At 32.9% G+C, this 19616-nt stretch overlaps 1 protein-coding gene and 1 long non-coding RNA gene across 5 annotated transcripts; one reads left to right on the plus strand and one right to left on the minus strand.

The window, feature by feature from the left end:
* Positions 1–1965: 1965 nt before the first annotated feature.
* LOC139524643 (cytochrome P450 2D20-like) lies at positions 1966–14134 on the minus strand. 4 transcript variants are annotated; one of them, XR_011664826.1, is made up of 7 exons: positions 10350–10547; positions 7551–8103; positions 6043–6249; positions 4685–4823; positions 3780–4045; positions 3178–3389; positions 1966–3146 (listed from the first exon to the last, which is right to left on the minus strand). XR_011664826.1 is itself a non-coding variant. In XM_071319596.1 (7 exons), exons 2-7 carry the CDS (start codon positions 8097–8099, stop codon positions 2348–2350), a joined length of 1527 nt encoding a protein of 508 aa, XP_071175697.1. In that variant the 5' UTR covers positions 8100–8103; positions 13926–14134; the 3' UTR covers positions 1966–2347. The 4 variants fall into 4 exon arrangements, 3 of the variants coding, with proteins under 3 accessions (XP_071175697.1, XP_071175695.1, XP_071175696.1); XM_071319596.1 differs by lacking the exon at positions 10350–10547 and adding an exon at positions 13926–14134 and having other exon boundaries at positions 1966–2585; positions 3262–3389; XM_071319594.1 differs by having other exon boundaries at positions 1966–2585; positions 3262–3389; positions 10350–10706.
* LOC139524644 (uncharacterized) lies at positions 10673–14295 on the plus strand. The gene is made up of 2 exons (XR_011664827.1): positions 10673–10887; positions 13476–14295. It is a non-coding gene; the product is annotated as an uncharacterized lncRNA (long non-coding RNA).
* The last annotated feature ends 5321 nt before the right edge of the window (positions 14296–19616 follow it).

Below are 19616 nucleotides of genomic sequence, written 5' to 3' on the forward strand. Positions count from 1 at the left end.
TTGCGAAAAAAAATTAAAATCTTGTTTACATTATCATTGATATGGTCATAATTATAAAATAACTGGTAACAAAACGTTGAGTATTTGAAAAAAAAATAAGGCTTTTCTACCTCAGGAATATAGATAACCTTTAAGTTAGCTGTATTTGGCAAACAATTATTATTGGTCCCCTGTGCTCTTCAAGTTCGTGCTTAATTTTGCCTTTCAGACTATTTTGATTCGAGCGTCAGTGAATGGTCTACGAAACGCGCGTCTGGCTTAAATACGAAATTTCAGTCCTGGTATCCTTGATGAGTATATTGAAGATATTTCTGCATCTTTCTTTTAAATCATTTCTTATTTAAAAATGGGTCAAGGGAAACAGCTGTGTCCGACAGAAAGGCAAGTTACGTCATGAAATTATTCAAAATTACCATTAAAGTTGATCGGAGTGTGTGAGCCTCTGTGATATGATACAGACATGTACATAGTAATCCCTCGTGGGTTGGCAAGAGTTTATGTTCCACAACTTTCATGAATGCACATTTATTTTAATATATTAAGAATTTTTTGGTAAATGTACTGTTTAAAAGATTTGCCTGTTTCCCATCTTTTAATTTTCTTTGATGGCAATGTCATACATTGTAGTGTACTATATTATATATAGGTTATTACAGTTTTTTTCCAGCGGCGTGTTTGTCTCCGCTTTTTAATTAATTATGACTATACAGTGTTTTTGAAAACCCGAAAGAACAGAACACCTGTCTTTTTTTTTTCTTTTTTTTTTTAAAGAGGTAACCAATTTTTAAAAGAACTCGAATTCACAATGTATACGAAACCTTGACTTCAGAATATCACGAGTTTATTGAAAAAACCTTATGCTAGAGATTTTTGGAACGTTTGAGTTTTATAGAGTTTTTTGGTTTTTATAAATATCATCAAAATTGGCTGCTTGAAAAAAGTGGCTGCTATCTTGATTGGCTGCTAAAAGTGGCTGCCAGCTTGAGTCTAGTGCTATACGACGAGTGACTGCAACTGATAAAATTTTGTCGAATTCCTTTTTAATATACTAGACTTGAAACCCAGCGACCATACTTGTTTGTATTCATAGTAAACAATAATATAAATAGGTTCTCAATTCCCTTATGGAAACAGCTGGGATCATGACTCTCTTAATTAACAGGTAGGCAGTGTATATGTGGTATAATTCATTGTTTAAATATACTGAAATGTTTTGCTGTGTGTCCAGTAGCAAATATTTCAAGCACTTTTAGGATAAGAACAAATGTTAATACAATTCATACATTATTAAATCAATTAAGGAGGTCAACCTGGTGTAAAATTTGAACAGCAACTAGAAAACAGGGCAAGCTAGATATAGATATTTAGACATTTCGTCTTGTAGCAGGCAAGACATATAAGGATCCACCAGAGTTGTTGTAAGGGTTCTTTGACGTACAAAGAGCGTGACATTCACCCGTTACCCGAGGCGTTGGATTTGACGTCAGTCACCATTCAGACTAGCCGTGGCTGCAAATTACTACATTTAAAAGGAATCAAAACGTGTTGCATTTTAGCAAAGGTTTCACTGTTGGACGCGGATGACAGAATTATTATTTCAATATTTGCTACCACATGAACACCCGATTCTATAAAAAATAGTATTTTCTTATGTTGGATTGTAGGATGTCTGACTAATGGGACGTCGGAACAATAATGATGTCGGATCTCTGGATCACCCCTTATTTCAAAGACAGTTAGATGATTATATTGATATATATAAATACAAACTGATAAATAAAGGAGTGGGCACAGTAGGAATCAGTTAAATGAAATGAATCCGGGTTTCATCGACAAATACGAGTCATGTGTATAGTCACTGTGATACATGTTTGTGTTTGCTTCGATTTCCCATGTTTCTCTGTATCGACCATATTCTGTCGACACTAGCCTGCTGAAGGTAATCAAAATATATTCGAGAACAAACACAATTTACATTTTATTTCCATGACAACATAAATTAAAAATATCTACATAACAATTTAGAAACAGTTTCTTCTGTATATTTACACTAAAACGCATGCACTTTTCATAGCAGATGTATGATTTAAACAATGACTGACAAGCAGATGTTAATTTAAAGTCTATCTCGGTTAAACAGTTATATTTTTAGAATTGTACTTGCAACCACTTGCGTAACATTTTGTGTAAGCAAAACGAACATTCTACAATGCAGGAAATAAACGTTTTCTCATTGTTCAAATAATTGTGTTGTTGCAACTGTCGTACTACATCCATTTCCAAAAACGGCGGGAAAACTTAATTGTACTATGAACACAAAAGCTATATTTGTGAATCCATTCGACCTTTATTCAGCTTCATCTTTTCCCATCTCCTTCCTTTTCACAACCCGACACATATAGGGCGGTGGCAGCAGAACTGGTGAAGCGGAAACCATTTTGCGTGGGTCATGTGACTTTAGCTGTGATCCATTCGGAACAACGAAAGAGAATTTTTGCAATATGTATGTGGTATACAGGAACATTCTATTTAGCGCCATTTCATATCCAACACACATTCTCTCTCCGACTCCAAAAGCAATTAAACTAAAATTTAAAAAAAATATATATTGTACAACTTTTAAGTGTGGTTGACATAGAGTATACGTAAATATGATTGATTGATGATAAATTGTTGGTGTCTAATGCTATCCTTTCAGCAATATGTGTTTGTCATGACAGTCAGTCTTTATTGGTGGATGAAGCCAGAGTAAACTTGTTTATAGATATAAAAAGATGTGGTATGAGTGCCAATGAGACAACTCTCCATCCAAGTCACAATTAATATAAGTAAACCATTATAGGTTAAAGTACGGTCTCCAAAACGGAGCAGTGGCTCACACCGAACAGCAATTATTATAAATTAATAAGTGTAAAACAATTCAAATCTTCTTGAAAAAATGGAAATTAACGACAGAGTGAAGTTTTGTAAATAAAATCATTAAAAGACGGGTCTGATTATACGTTCAGGATGATTGATTGATTGGGTGATTTGTGTTTAATGCCGCTCTGTTGTGCTATCCCGTGGTCGTCAATTTTTATTTCGGCAGAGGCCACCGACATTCAGTAGAAAAATTCGAACTCGAACAACCTTATAGCATTACAAGTCTAGCCAATAATACAGTAGTATGACTACCACTAGGATACCGATGTCCCCGTTTCGAGAAAAAGAAGAAAAACATACACATCATTATCCTATAAATAACACTTTAACGTAACATACTTTCTCATATTTGGATGATTTTTGTCAATGAGTTGGCCTTCATTTGTCAGATATCGCTCTGGTTTGAATGTCCATGGATCGTCCCATAATTTCTCGTCGTGATGACAGGCAAACAGATTTCCAAATATCTAATTTTACAATAAATTAAACAAAATTTAATAGTAATTAGTAATATGTTTTCGAGGATAAAGTGTATATTGAAACTGGCCCTGAATGAGACAATATTTATCATTTATAAAAAAGGAAAACAGCACTCTATCATTGCATGCTTCAGAAGAGCTTTTATTTGATTTTCCTCCTTCAGGAACGCTCAAATCCGATTATCTGAAAGCCTAGGATATATAATATTTATTTTTATTATGATAAATAAATAATGATTATAAGTTTGTATTTTTATGAACTTGCTGTTTCTCAAGACTTTACACTGTTATTAACGTATGGCTTTACCTTACTAGGCTAAATTGTTTGAAAACATATCTATTCCATGATAATAAGATCAATGTCATCTATAAACTTACAATGGTTTTAGGTGGAACTGTAAACTTAAATATATCAACTTTCTTTCTGTTAAAGTGAGGCGCCGTAAGGGGCAGATGAGACTGATACCGAAGGCATTCATATATACAGGCTTGAATATATGGCGTGTTCTTTCTATCATCCACTTCCGGTTGACGATCTTGTCCAATCACATCGTCAATCTCGTCTTGAATTTTCTGCTGCATCTCGGGAAAATGGAGCATTAGAAATATGAATCCCGACATCACAGCCTTTGTGGTTAAAATTGCTGTAATAAATTTCAAAATTGTAAACCATACCTTGCAATAACGATTGGCTGGTAAAGATTTCATTGTTATTAAAAACCAATTAATGCAAACAATATAATGATATATGTTGAGTGAACTATGAAGATAGGAACCGGCAATACACTTTGTTTGTACTACTGCAAACGACAACATGATCGAATACATCCAGTTGTGAAATACGTACACTCAGACACCTTAGTACATTATTAAGGTAAAAGGGTCTGTACGTTTTTGATGATACCACAACAGAGAGAGAAAACAATGGTTTATCCCAAAGCTTATAACCACCGATGGTATAATATGAACAATATCCATACGACAAACGAAAAAACTTACAAAATAACTAGTTATTAACTAATTAAAACTACGGATACTTATATAGGGTGCCATTAAGCCCTACACGTCGATGTTGAAGACAATATTACTTTAACAAAGTTTTACAATCGAGACAGAACACAATGTACTCGACACATTTGTAACCTGTAATATATATACTGCTCTTTGGTCGAGTTGTTGTCTACTTGACACATTCCCCATTTCCATGCTAAAAGTAACAATTATTCAATTGTATACATAAAAAAAAATACTCATTTTTTCTAAATTGTTCATTTTCAACTTACATGTGTTTATTAAATCCATGGCGATTCCATGAATATGATCATCAGTAAGCCAAGGCTTCCCTTTTTCTAAGGTCTGAAGATCCTGTGATCTGAATAGCTGATGAACCATACATTTGATGTCTTTAGTGTTATAAGTGTTCTGCAAGATGTTATATTATTTGAGTTTTATGAGTCTCTATTCAGAACAATGCTATGACAACTTTTGAATAAATTCATATATCTGCTAAGGGGACGACCATTTGATTTTCAGAATTTTGAAAAAAAAAAGCCGCAGAACAAATAAGCATGCAAAATAACAGATTAAAATCAATCTTTTTTTAAAGTATTATTTTCGATTTTTATATCATGAAAATCCATCGTAATCTCGTGTACATCTATCCTTATAGCGTGTTCATCCATCGTTATATCGTGTTCATTCTTCGTTATCTCGTGTTTATTCTTCGTAATCTCGTGTTCATTCTTCGTCATCTCGTGTTCATCCATCCTTATTGCGTGTTCATCCATCGTTATATCGTGTCCATTCTTCGTTATCTCGTTTGCATTCATTGTTATCTACATTCACTTATCTCGTATACTAGTACATCTATCGTTATTTCATGAACATTCATCGCTATTTCGTGTTCACCTATCATGCCCATCGTTATCACGTAAACATTCATCGCCGTCTCGTGTTTACCCATCGTTATCTCGTATATGTCTATCTTTTTACGTTTATACATCCATCGTTTTAACATGAACATAAGTGTTATCTCGTGTTAATCTATCTTTAGGCGTTAATATCCATCGTTATCTCATGTTCTTTCATCGTTATTTCGTGTTCATGTATCGTTATTTCGTGTACATATATCTTTATCGCGTTTATATCCATCGTTATATCGTGAACATTCATCGTTTTCTCATTACATCTACCAATATATCTGTTGTTTCATGTATATACACCGGTATCTTGATCAACTTACATGTGTATCGTGTGTGTATCTATCGTTTGCCTTATCTCGTGTTCATACTGCGTTAACTTATATCGTGTTTATTAAACCCCCTTTTACGATAAACTGATAAAATTATCATATATATTCCTTCACGGACGTTTTTTTTTCTCGCTTTTTTATTGGTAGGATGCAAGTTATAACTTTCATTATTAACCCTTACTAGGTTTACGTATATACAACTGTTCAAGAGTACTTTAAAAAGAGTATGTACCTAGAGGAAGATTTTTAATGAAGCCAACATGAACGGATGTTTAGACCTTTAAAACTTTCGAGTTGTCTTCCCTTGAACAACTATCCTAGACTAGTTTATTGATTTTGGCATTCACTCACATCTGACTTTTCAAATAAATAGTCAACCTTCTTGCTTACCCTCAAATCAAATAGCAGTTCTTTTTGTAAATCTTTTTTAATTTTTTGCACAAGCTTATAAAGACGTTTGTAAAACTGGAAGGGAATCCATCGTATCCATGGAAACTTTTTATACACTCCATGAATCTGTGGTTTGATCATTTGATCTCCATGATTGTCAAAGTCAGCAACATGTTGTTGTAGTCTGTGTGAACAGGAACCTGCAAACTATATAAAAAAAGAATAAAAAATAAATTCCCAAAAATACTGAACTCCGAGGAAAGTTCCAAAACGGACAGTCCCTAATCAAATGGCAAAATAAAAATCTCAAACACAGAAACAAATGGACACCGAATGTAATAGACATTACATGTAAATCTTTACTGATTTTCGTCAAATGGTATTTGCTGGTGAATGTTCCAATGAACATTTTGGTTGAATCTTCAATAATGATTTTGAACTAGTTAACTGTTAAACCCGTTGCATGTCCTATGGTAATACCTAGTCAGTGGTTGTATATTGTCATATATTGTTACGGTTTTGGTGTTTGGGGAATTTATTGTTGATTGCAGATCTTTGATCTCCATTAGACTTATGCAAACCTCTTTCTATAAAAGGGCGATTTAGAGCTTTGCATGTAATATATTTTGTTGGTCAAATGTCTGTTGATGAAGTTTGTGTGTTGACATCTTGGTATCATTTGTTTTCATGTTGTTTTTTAATTGATATGCACACCAAATATTTCAAATTCATACTATTTTTTTCATTTTTTTGTATGTTGAATCTACGAAAAAGATAAAAAAAAAAAACTGTTGTTGAAAATTGTTATATTTGTGCCGGTCATCGTTCAATGTCGTTAAGGATGACAACTTTGCATGTCGGAAAATTATAAATTTACATTAATGTTGTTGCATTAAAGCTGTTGTACAAGTGGTAGGTTCAGATAGATATAAACCAGGTTTAACACATTATTTTCTTCGGAAATGCCTGTATTAATTCAGGAATATTACAGTTGTTCCTAAATTTGGTTGAAATAGTCTAGCGTTTCGTTTTGTCAAGTTTTTATGTCCTCGCCCCCTTTGAATTTACCTTAGAGACCGGTATGTTAATACATTTTTTTCTCATACAATATACATGCAATAGTGAGTTTAAATGTGGATCCATAACATGTATTTGAGCAATGCAGACTTCCGTGGCATATCCCGAGGTGGGGGTGAATCCGGGAGTTGGAACCCATTTTTTTTTATCAATGATTTTGAGTGTGGACATATAGTTGGACACCCTCCCCTTTTATCACGATAACCCCTTTAAAATGGCCGAATGCGCCCCTGGAATTGTTATATGGTACCTGAACAAGGTAGTTCATTCAAACTTTTTAATCAGCTTACGTAGTAATGCCACTTCAAAAAGTTTAAATGTAGATTAATGAGTATATCCTTGCAGGTGGTTAATTATCTAAACTTCATTTACAAGTTTTTTTACGACATAGACTAGCAAATAATAATACAACATAAATTGTTTATACCTACCAAGGTTCCTATCATTTTACAGAACGACGGACGAAGAACATTCATGGGGTCAATAGGTCGCCCGTTCAAGTCGGTGAAATCTTTCACAACATCATTCATCATGTCTGCCGCAAGTGATCGGAAATGCGCTGACTGAAACCCATGGGTATCCATAGAGTGAATCATTTCTTTCTTCATAGCTATGAATGTAGCGTCATATTTCCGTAGCAGAACACACTTATATTGGTTACAGATCTTGTAGCCAATGAAATTTGGTGGTCTATGGTTCAGTTGAGTTTTGTACTCCTCAGAATCGAAGGCTTTTCGGATAGTTTCTGGACTATTCAATACTAATATTCTTCTGCCAAATATTTTCACTTCAAATACATCTCCGAAAGCTTTCCACCATTTAGTAAAGTCTAAATGCATGTTTGGAATATCTATCTTTAATCCGAACCAAAATACCCCTTTCGGTCCAGGTGGCAGATTTTTCAGATTTTCTTTCGTGATGTAACCGTATAATAAAAAGATGGTGATTGTCACAACTCCAAGCAGGATTTCAAACAACATTTTTCTATAAAGACAATGATAAAATATAAGAAATATTGTAAGGGAGGGACGAAAGATACCAGAGGGACATTCAAACCCATAGATAAAAAATAAACTGACAACGCCATGGCTAAAAAGAAAAAGAAAGAGACAAATAATAGTACACAAGACACAACAGAGAAAAACAAAGACTAAGCAACATATCTGTAGTTAAATTAAAATAAAAGTTCAAAAAAAATCACTTACTTGTCTTATACCTTCTATGGAGTTGTATCTTTAACAACTTTTAACATACAAGATTGATATCCTAATCTTTAATAATTTCTTCCTTATTTCAAATTGTGTTTTTTGTTTATCACTTGAACCAGTCCGGAAGTTAAAGTCTCAAGGAGGCTGAATGTTTCATACACAGTAAAGTACTCGTGTATATCCTCCTATTTAATTCCTTCCTCATCATTTCACGGAATTGTAATGCATGTTTCAAGAATCCATTCAGTTTAGTTTTTTATTTCTTAGCCGTATGATTTATTCGATCCTCATAAGTCCATGAAATTTAAAATTTTAAGTTTTTACTATACAACACATAGTCAGACTTTGAAATTAAGCAGTCGGTGTCTGTAGTACTATTGAATGAAAACACTTGCGGTGTGGTAGAAGAATTAGATAGTCCTTTTATGGCCATTAATAACTAATTCTAATGATACATCTTTATTGTGGACATTAAATTGAAGCATCCACTTCACCTCTATACACATGCCATACTATATAAATCATATATACAATAAAAACCTGGACTACTTTTAACGGAAGTAAGGTCACATGCACATACTTAACCCGTAAATTGGTTTATACATATACCATGTATACTCAGTGCTTCTAACTACGTATCAGATATATGAAAAGAAACAAAAGTTAAAGTCGCTCAACTTTAAAGATTTTAATTAAAGATACATATTTTACGTATTAACACATCGCAGACATATTTTGAATTAAGGCCACACAATATATATTTTAGATTATTTGGATTTTAAGATTACAAAAGAAGATGACGTGAATAAAAAGACTCTATGTTGGTGTGTGTGTGACAAGTGTCAATAAGTTAGCACCCCAATGACAATCATAACACACAGATACTAGTAATTAGAGGGCAACATATAGTCAACAAAAGACAATTTTTTTTATTGAAATAGTTTAAATTTAAGAGCGGATAGTAAAATCTGACTATAGAAACAACACTATAAAGCAGTATACAAACTATGATATTGAAATTTAATTGTATGAGTGAAACTTTTGAATTTTATTCCGTTACAAAAGTCAAAAAGCAAAAATCAGGTATTCGATCAGACAGCAGTATATGAAAAATACATGTACACAACCTAAATAAAATATAAATTTTAAGTTAGATTTCAATTCTCATTGTTATATTATTTATAAAGTTTATACGACAATAACATATTTAATTTCATTTGATTCGGATTATTCCTATATATGTCTTAGACTTTATATTAACACCATATAAACGTTAGAACGGTAATTTGTCATTTGTGTACCGTTTTCTTGGAAGGACTCGAACTCTCGCTGTTGAGACCTTATCACCAACACATCCTTGACTTTGTCTCATCCGACTAAGCTACACAAAATATATTTTTGACTTTCATTGATTTAGTTCAAGTCATGTAGAACCTTTCAATGTTGGTCGAATCATACCTGTCTTTGTAATATTGTAACACGGCAAGTGATGCACAGTAGCATGGAGATGGTAACTTTGTGCAGTTCATCCTGTTTCAATATATGAGCTGCATCGGATAAAAAACTACCTTATGCAAGTGTATACATGTCAGTACAGTCAACGTGCATGTATTAAACTCTGATTGATTTTGGAACATTCATATATGAAATACAATGAAACCAAAGATGAAGATTGTTCCTTTTTGTAGCATTCGATTAACAATTCAACTTGTGCAAACAGAACCACCAGACTTTACGTTGTATTTTTTTTTAACCAAAATATGTTAACATATGTATAGATGTTGATTTGCATAAGGTAGATTTCTATCCGACGCAGCTCATATATCGTTCAATTACTGAAATTTATTTAAATTTTCTATTTTGTAAAGACAATTTTCTCCACGCAAGCATGAGGAATTTCGTACATGTAGTACTTTTTTTCTCAAATCTTTATAATTATACATTTGTAGATTGAGAACTTTGCGCAACTGTAAATATGAGATTAATTTCCAGGCTATAATTATTAAATAAGAACCGTCTTACCTTTCTTAAATGTAAGTTCCACTGTCTGTTCAATCGCTTAATGCGTTTGATACTGTAGTAATTTTTTTTTATAATTGGTTGTATGAGAAAAGGAAACCGTACCGGAAATCTATATACATCACAGGAAAAGGAAGATGTTTGGTCATTTACCAGACAGTACATTTTGTACGTACTATTATAAATTGTAATCTTAATTGTGAATGAATGAAATGGGGAACTCCAAGATCGCCAGATATCAGGAAGATCTAATACATAATTTTCTAGATGATGCTTTTCCCCGAAAATTTAGAAAACCTAGGAAGATCATATCGAAAGCGCTATATATAGGACTATATAGGTGTGTTTTAAACAAACACTAGATAATCTAATAAAAGTGTCATACAATATGACTTAACAAGCCTAAGAAGGTTCACTAAAAAACAACCATAGAAGGATCGTGTTGACGTACATGCATAAAGAAGGAATTAACAAACCTAACGGGGCATATGATGAAAGTGCCATATATTTGAGTTAACAACACTAGGAGGATCATGTTAAGGTACCATGTATACAGTTGAAGTTTTATACGAAAATATCACAGTAGAAATTAAAAAGCCTAGGGATATATCATATAAAGTTCGAAACAATAGAAATCAAAAAGCCTAAAGGGGTCTCACATAAAAGTACAATACAGTAGTAGGGTTATAATCAGGTGCCATTTAAACATACGCGGGTCTTCTATAAAAGTGCCATACCATATGAAATAACAAGCCTGTATTTTAGACGATTTAGACGGGGATTTAGTTCGAACCTTTAATAATTTTTTCCATATAGATTAAAGGTATAGTACTAAACAAATTATTGATAGATACAAATATGTGGTATGTAAGTTTGGCTGTACCTTTCTAAAACTTATTTCAAACGGAAAAGTACATGCTATAATTTTACAATAATGCTGTAAACAAAGCCCAGAAATTTAGATACGTCCCTGGTAAACTTATAATTTTTTTTTTAAATACACCTGATTTAATAAGGTTGCCAACTCAACAGTTAAATCTTTGAATATTGCTTTTTTGGGGGTATAATTATGGATTTTGTTCTAAATCCAATGAAAGTTGGAAGTGTACTGATATATATTTTAGTCTTTAATACATGATTATTTTTGTTAGTTGTTATTGGCATTGATCTATAGCTGTCTTTAATTGCGAGTTATTATATACTCTCAGTTCTCTACTTAAAGTCTTTTTGTTGAAAGGGATGAGTGATGGGAGAATACCCGTCGACGCCAAGTCTGTGTGTTTTACTTAATATTGCTGCTTTATATCGATCTGACGAGTTAATCCCTTCTTTTCAACAGATTTTTATGTATGTTTTTATGTTGTTACACCACTGACCCAGGTTATGGGGTATTGAGCTCTCACTAACATGTTGTTGTTTTATTCTATGGTCGGGTTGTTGTCTCTTTGGCACATTCCCCATTTCCATTCTCAATTTTATTGATCCCGCATTCTATATGCGCAGGTAGGGTACTATCCGACATTTTAAAAGAAAGTCTGGTTAACTCTCATTATGCTATCAACTATAGGTGGAATTAACTACTTGTATTAGATGTATCAACTAAGTTATTCTAAAGGAGAATACAGAGTTACTTCTTATGATATGATTTAAGCACTGTAGATTACTGAAATCATATGAGGCCTAAGAGGGGCACGCTCCAGTCATGCTTCAGTGATTTCCTATATATTCAATCAAATTTTTCCGACAAAAGGGTGGACCCGGGCCCCTCCTAAATCCGCCTCTGCATACTGTTGTTAGATTACTGTCTCAATGGTATAATTTACCATCCCATTCACGAGTTTAGATTTCCAAATTTTTTATTTTTTTTGATGAAATTGATTATCTGCTTTTTACGCAATGTAATATTACAACACATATACTTAAAAGAAGAAAAGAAAAAAATGACTCGACACGAATTAAAGAGAAAACATCAATAAATAACTTTTATAAAAAAAAAGATGGGTCGATGAGACAACTCTCAATTTAAGTCACAATTTGTACTGAACATCGGATGACCGCAAGTTCTTGTGGATGGTCCGACTAGCAGTTGTCTCAGAAAAAAATCACATCTCTATACATGAAAGTGAACGGTACAAGTACAGGTATAAACTTTTTCTGTGAAAAGTTCGAGCGTGGATGATAAATTAATGACAGGAAATTCAACCTCACCGTAATGACTATTATATTGTAGTGATACAAATCAGTATACTCTGGTTTATTATTACATATTATATTAATACTTGACTATTACAGTTATACATACATATGTTTCATGCATTTGTGTATCATTCTATTCTAAGACTACCATATTAATAATAGTGCAGTGCAAGTGAATGTTGGACATTCTTCTGTAATAATTCGATTTTTCTTCATATTTTCCCCGCAAAAAATGTTTAATTATCCATGCAGAGTTATCGTTCCTTGAGATTGCAAACGTTTCTGAGATATTCTTCCGCATGCATGTGCATACCTATTAATGTTGTTTTTTTTTTACTGAATATAGACAACATTTAAATATTACTTATTTATCTTCTTTAAAAAGAATTTGATGAGTATTCATAACAAAAAATGAATTTATAACAAGCGATAAGGAATGTTAATTTGCACTTGATGATGTTTACGTGTTCAGCATGTTAATAGATTGGTTAAAAACTAAAAACGAATGTAACGTAATGGAAATCAATAGGCGATAGCAATACACCGGAATGCCCTCACGGTCATCCGCTGTCAAACGTAAACCATTTTAGGTAAAAAAAAGTCCTGGTTCACACCGAACGGCAAGCTATAAAGGACCCCCAAAAATAATAAGTGTAAAACCATGTAAACAGGAAAACCTACGGTCTAATCTATACAAAAAAAAACCTGAAAAAACTTATGAACCACATCAACAAACATTTTTGTTAATAAGCACTGAGAACACAGTGACAGTGTAGTCAATTTATGACAATGGTCACTTCGTGCTATAAGTAGAACATTATTCAAGAGGTTATGATGACCGAACTTATATGATAGCGACATTAAAATTTCAGACTTTGATTAAGAGTTTTGAAGATGCGATGTCCGACTTATATGACAGTTTATATTTTTCAGATGTTTCCATTCAAAAAGTATATAATCAGGGAATACATGTAAAAGCCGGAAATAAGTCACCCATCAAAAAAAAAGAGAACGAACTTGCCAGTACAAAGCAACCCATCTATATACAAAAATGTGTTTGTAAGCAGCAATGTAGATTTAAAGGATTGTTTAATGAAATCATATATTCTACAACATTTGAAGTTTCGATTTCTGTATTTAAGAAACCATGCATCATTTAAATTCTTCAAGAATGAGGATTTCATTTGTTATTTTTTATCAAGAATTGATTTCATGTTAGCGTTAGAGCAAAATTCGAAATACTCCAAGCCTTACATTCATATTTATGGTTTTTTTTAAAGATTTTTCTTTCTGTCATCAGAAGTTGTTACATTAAAAATGCCCAAAACCTTGAAGCATTTAGTATAGTACTACATATAAATATATGGTTTAAAGAATGCATACCCTTTTAGTTGCCTGATATTCTCTTCTCTGCGATATCACTATATATTAAACAAATTTTCAAGTCGTTCGAAACAATGCCTTCCAATAAAAGTTGAATTGATCTTTAAACTGCAATATACAATGTTCGTATCATATAACATTCATAATTCACGGTAGCTGAAACACTTATACACAATTGATATTATGTAACACAGGAAGAAGGTCCTCAATGTTGTAAAATATGTCAGATATGTTATTTGTATTGGCGACTGTTTTAAATTATTTGAAGTTAACGTCTATTCTAATTCAAATGTGTCAACAACAAGACAGAGTAGATGATGGTGATTGGAGCCACCACTGGGTGGCATCTTCAGTAAACTAGTATAAATTGTAATGTTTTATTCTGTTCAAACATATATACTCCCATCGTTTTCTGATTCACCACGAATTTGCCCCCAAATACAAGTGGTTTTAAAGTTTAGAGAGATGAAACAACTTTTTTTAAATATACACAGGGATGGCTGAGTTAAACTAAGTTTCTATCCTTGACCTTCAGTGTAGTGTTTTCTTCCTTGTATACTTGAAAAATCTTTAAGTAATAATCTTGCCAAGTTTCATTATCAAAATCCAAGGAGATTTGAAGTTTGAGATCGGAAATGGTTTGTACATATGCACAATGGTGCACGACTAAGTTGAACTTATAGTTTTTTATCATGACCTTCACTCGAAGGGGTTCTTCCTAGTACCCCAGCCAGGATTCAAGTGGATGTATATAATTATGCTTAGTTGCTTTACATTTCCAAAGAAGTTTAAAAGTTTAAGCTCGAAAGCGATTTGTGGCGGACAGATGAATGAATACACTAGGATTATCTTGTTTGTCCATACATCGAGCCTGTCTTCCTTGTTCGTATACTAGGATACAATGACACGAAAATTAACAATATAGGTCACCGTAGGACCTTCAACAATGAACAAAGCCCATACCGCATAATCAGCTATAAAAGGCCCCGAAACAATTCAACGAAAAACAAATATGAAACACATAAAACTGAATTACAGGCTTCTGACTTTGGACACGCACAAACATATAGTATGTCGCGGGGTTAAACATGTTAGCGGGACCCTAACCCTCCTTTTAACATGGGGGAGTGGTGTAACATTACAACATAAGAATGAACTATAAAAATTAATGAAAGAGGCTCGAGTCATCAAATGGATACAAATATAAATACTACACAGAGTGGACGTGACAGCGTACTTGTATATCCCAACAACAAAAAGACAATAATTGCAGATCTGAGAGTACTCGAACTTATTAACAGCTAGTTCAAAGCCCAATACAACTAATAAAACAAATCATGCAGCTAATAGATATAGGAAGATGTGGTGTGAGTGCCAATGAGACAACTTTCCATCCAAATAACAATTAAAAAAAAAAGTAAACCATTATAGCTAAGACTAAATTTGCTTTCCTTGTCTTTACCCTTAAATCAGCTACTTTACATATAAAAAAATGAGGAAGTCGATTGCCAATGAAACAACTCTCCGCAAGATACCAAATGACACAGAAATTAATAGGTCACTGTACGGCCTTCAACAATGAACAAAGCCAATACCGCATAGTCAGCTATAAAAGGCCCGAAATGACAATGTTAAACTATAACTTGACCTGAAACATGTGTACACAACTCTTGAAAATTTTAAATCATAATAAGCATACTGTACTATGTCAAGTGGACATTTAGACATCAAAATAGTTCCATACAACCAAATATAGAAAAACTATTGCATTTGGTATCTGAGATTTCGCCTAAACCACGAACGCTTAACCTTGTTCAATGATCCATAAAATGAGGTCATGGTAAAGTGAAAACTGTTTTCCTAATTTTGGGCGCATATCATATTTGTTTGGTGCGAACAGTATATCATATTGTGTGCACAATATGTTTAAGTTGTGCGCACAATATATTTAAATTGTGCGCACAAAATATTTAAATTGTGTGCACAATATATTATTTTGTGCGCACAATATATTTAAGTTGTGCGCACAATTTGTTCAAGTTGTGAGCACAATATATTTTTTTTTCTTTGCATGTCCCTAGCGGGGCTCCGTATAAATTTCACAATATCCTATAAAAAATTTCTGAAATCAGAACCACTGCACTAAGAATTGATTGTTAATTCATTCTACATATTTTTTTAGTGACACTTCACACAACAGAACACAGAACATTGCAATTGTACTGCTATGTAAAGCCAAGGATTTCTGTAGTAAGTCTTGTCATTGAAATATCATATTTCTTTTATTCTCATAGTCTGACTAAACAAATCAGTGTATACTTATCTCATTATTTTAAATATTGATCTCATACAGTTTTATAATTAAAACTTAACACGCTTCGTGAAACACCAATTATCTTGTTAGCTATACTTATCTTATTGTATTTGACCATTCTGTAAAAAAATGCATTCATTAAGATTACTTTATACGGGGGATAATAACCAAAATGCACTTTTTATCTTAAAAAATAAAATCCAATACCGCATAGTCAGCTATAAAAGGCCGTACATATCTTTTTTTCTTGTCTGATATTTCTTTCTTTTTAATAGCCCTTAATCGAACTGATTTTGGAAACGATGTCGTTATTACTGTCTTTTTAGCTTGAAAACAAAAAATAAATTTCTACTAGAAGTATACTAGTAATTATAGATGCAATACAAGTAAAGTTTCACGTTATTTTAACTAAACCATCATTATTTGTTTACTTTTATCCCCTTTTGATTTATGTAGTATACCGTAGTATAACGAAATCAGAGATGTATATGAGACACATCTACATCCAAGTCACAATTTGTAAAATTTAAATCATTTAAGGTCAAAGTATGACGTTCAACACGGAGCTTTGGCTCACACCGAAAAGCAAGCTATAAAGGACCCCAAAATGACCAACGGTCTAATCTATATAAAAAACGAGAACCACTATAGCTTATGAAGCACCAACTTCCAAGCAAGGACCGAAGCTCATAAACTCGGCAGGACTTCGGGAATGTCCGGAGAGCCGACAACCTTGCTTCGGAAGTAGATGAAGCACATCATCACACAACAACCACCAAACAACATGTTATCTTGTTCATATCTTACAAAGGATACTCTCATCTTGTTCATATCTTACAAAGGATACTCTCATTTGAGCGCAATCACCCTAAAAAAGAGTGACAATATACTTACTTAAATTTTGCCTTGCTGATCATTTTTGAAATTTAAAGTTTCTATTTTTTATCATATAAAAGCAAAGCGAAAAACATGGTAAAAATTAACATTAAAGGACAACATTTACAATAAGGAGCCGTCGGACAATTTCCTCCTTTAAGTTATTGTAGATCTGATCGTGTCTTTCTGATTATTTTTAGTTTTTCAAGCTTCTTTCTTATCTATTAATTAAGATTTTATTATATAAGACAAAAAAAAGGTGAAAACGTCTTTAAACCTTTGGTACTTTGCAATTGAAAGTTTCTCTGTAACTATCATATTTTTTAAGATATTAGGCAAACATGATGAAAAATGGTAAAATTAAGCCACATCATCTTTTTTTATATTTACTGTAGGATTTGTCACTCGTGCTGTGTGGATGCAGTAGAATGCGTCGCCGTGCCTATAGTGTACGCCCTTATACTTTTACAGTTCGGATGTTTTGCATGGACGTGAAAGAGCAGTCTACACATTCATTATATTATGTTTGTGTCATTTGGTCTTTGCTCAGATTTGTCTCATTGCAATCATACCACAACTTGTTATTTTTATATTCTAAATATTAGACAAAACTTACTTTTTACACCTATGTTCTATTTTAAGCCATGTCGGCATCTTGGTTGGCAGGCAGGGTCACATTTTTAAACTATAAATACTGTACCTTAATGATGATTGTTGTCAAGTTTGGATAAATTTGGACCATTTGTTTCTTCAGAGATGATTTTTTTTAAGAGTTCATGAACGACGACGACGGAAGACAGACGATAGACGCCAGACCTTGAAGTTATAAAACTTTCGAGTCAGTTTCTTGTACTCATACCCCAAAATCAACCAATCAAAATGCTGGATTTCATGTTTCAAGCATGATTTTTGTCTTCCGAGTACTGAGCAAAGTTTTATGACTTCAACCCCAGGTAATGAGAAAAACTTACTTGGCCCTTTGGACCAGACGATCTTTCATACACGAAAAGAAAAGAAAAAGACGACCAATTATAACAGTGTTTGATTCACTGTTAGGGTCAAAATCGAAATGTTACTGTAACCTAAAGTTTATCATATCATATTCTATATAGCACGATGATAAACTTCCACTTGACCTTCATTGCCAAATGGTTAATCAGATTAGAGGTGTACCAAAATGGGCAAAGATTTGAATTCTATGACGTCACATTAAAAGTCTACCTTGTATAAAGTAGTACACAATTTTGAATACATAAGCCCATGGTACACATTCCTAAGGAGATGACACAGATTTTATTCTGGACATATATTCGAAAACAATAATCCTAAAGTTGTTAAGATTTTGAAGCTTTTTTTAAAAGTGCAAAGGTTACAATTTTTGTCAAAGCTTGCACCAAAGGAACTTCTTAAACAAAATGAAATAATTTATATCTAAAAGGCTATGTATGCTTAATTACAGACAGATATATTTGTGGTCTTATATGTTTAATTTGGCAGAATTTTGAGTACAATGAATATTTTTTTCAACCTTGAGGTTCATTCAGGATTTTTTTTTATCAGCAATTGTCTTGAATTGGTTGCATGGTAAACTATAACGGATCATTGTGATACGCGATTTACCTCTTCGTGCAAGAAATAGCTATATATAGATAACAGGCCTAAGCCATAAGAGATCAATATTTTAAATAGATTGGTGCAATTTATATTCGTTATATCTGAATATGAAACTAATATTATAGACTTTGAAATTCGTTTTTATAGATTTAAGTTGTTTTTAAATGTTTTAATGCGATGGAAATTCGTATCACTTATTTTCTCAATTGCGTACAAAATAATAGTATCTTTTCATATAATATATATGTATATCAGTTGAAACTTAATCATTTATCTTAAAAAAGAGACTACCATCCCGAAATCTTTTTATAGATGTTGACTACAGAACAAATAAAAATGACAAGATCAAAATGAATATCAACTTCCTCGAATGACAACAACATACTTACTGTCTTTCCCTTTCCTGTAATTAGTAAAATGCTTGTCCTCATCCGGAGTTGTAATTAAATTTTTTTTTTCATAGTTTGTCCTTATGTTTTGTCCGGTAATATCCCGATCCGAGGTTAAGTGTTTGGTTTTTTTTGGGGGGGGAGGGGGGGGGGGGGGGGGGGGGTAGCGGCAAAATACACATTTAACCTGTTTTGCCCGAAATCATCTTGTATAGCATAGCATGCGGTATGGATTTTGCTAATTGTTGAAAGCTGAACAGTATCCTCTATTTCGGTCTCGTACTTTTGCCGCTGGTGGACAATTGTCTTATTAACATTCATACCACATCTCCTTATTTTGCATCTATAATACTAAAATTACGAGGTCCAATTTGTCAGCCGTCATCGGGTAAAAACGACAAATCAAAGAATTCAACTCTATATAGAACTAATATAGGACAATGGTGTAGATTAAAAATTACACCACTCCAGACCCTTTTGTTTTCCACATGATAATTA

This window comes from Mytilus edulis, chromosome 5 (assembly GCF_963676685.1).
Source record: "Mytilus edulis chromosome 5, xbMytEdul2.2, whole genome shotgun sequence".
Classification (NCBI taxonomy): domain Eukaryota; kingdom Metazoa; phylum Mollusca; class Bivalvia; order Mytilida; family Mytilidae; genus Mytilus; species Mytilus edulis.

Coding starts and splice junctions, on each gene's coding strand:
- LOC139524643 (XM_071319596.1), bottom strand. CDS start 8,099: ATGTTGTTTGAAATCCTGCTTGGAGTTGTGACAATCACCATCTTTTTA. Junction 4,046..4,684: donor CATGGATTTAATAAACACAT/GTAAGTTGAAAA, acceptor AATTTATTACAG/CAATTTTAACCACAAAGGCT. Junction 2,586..3,261: donor AATCATCCAAATATGAGAAA/GTATGTTACGTT, acceptor TTTAAATTTTAG/TTTAATTGCTTTTGGAGTCG.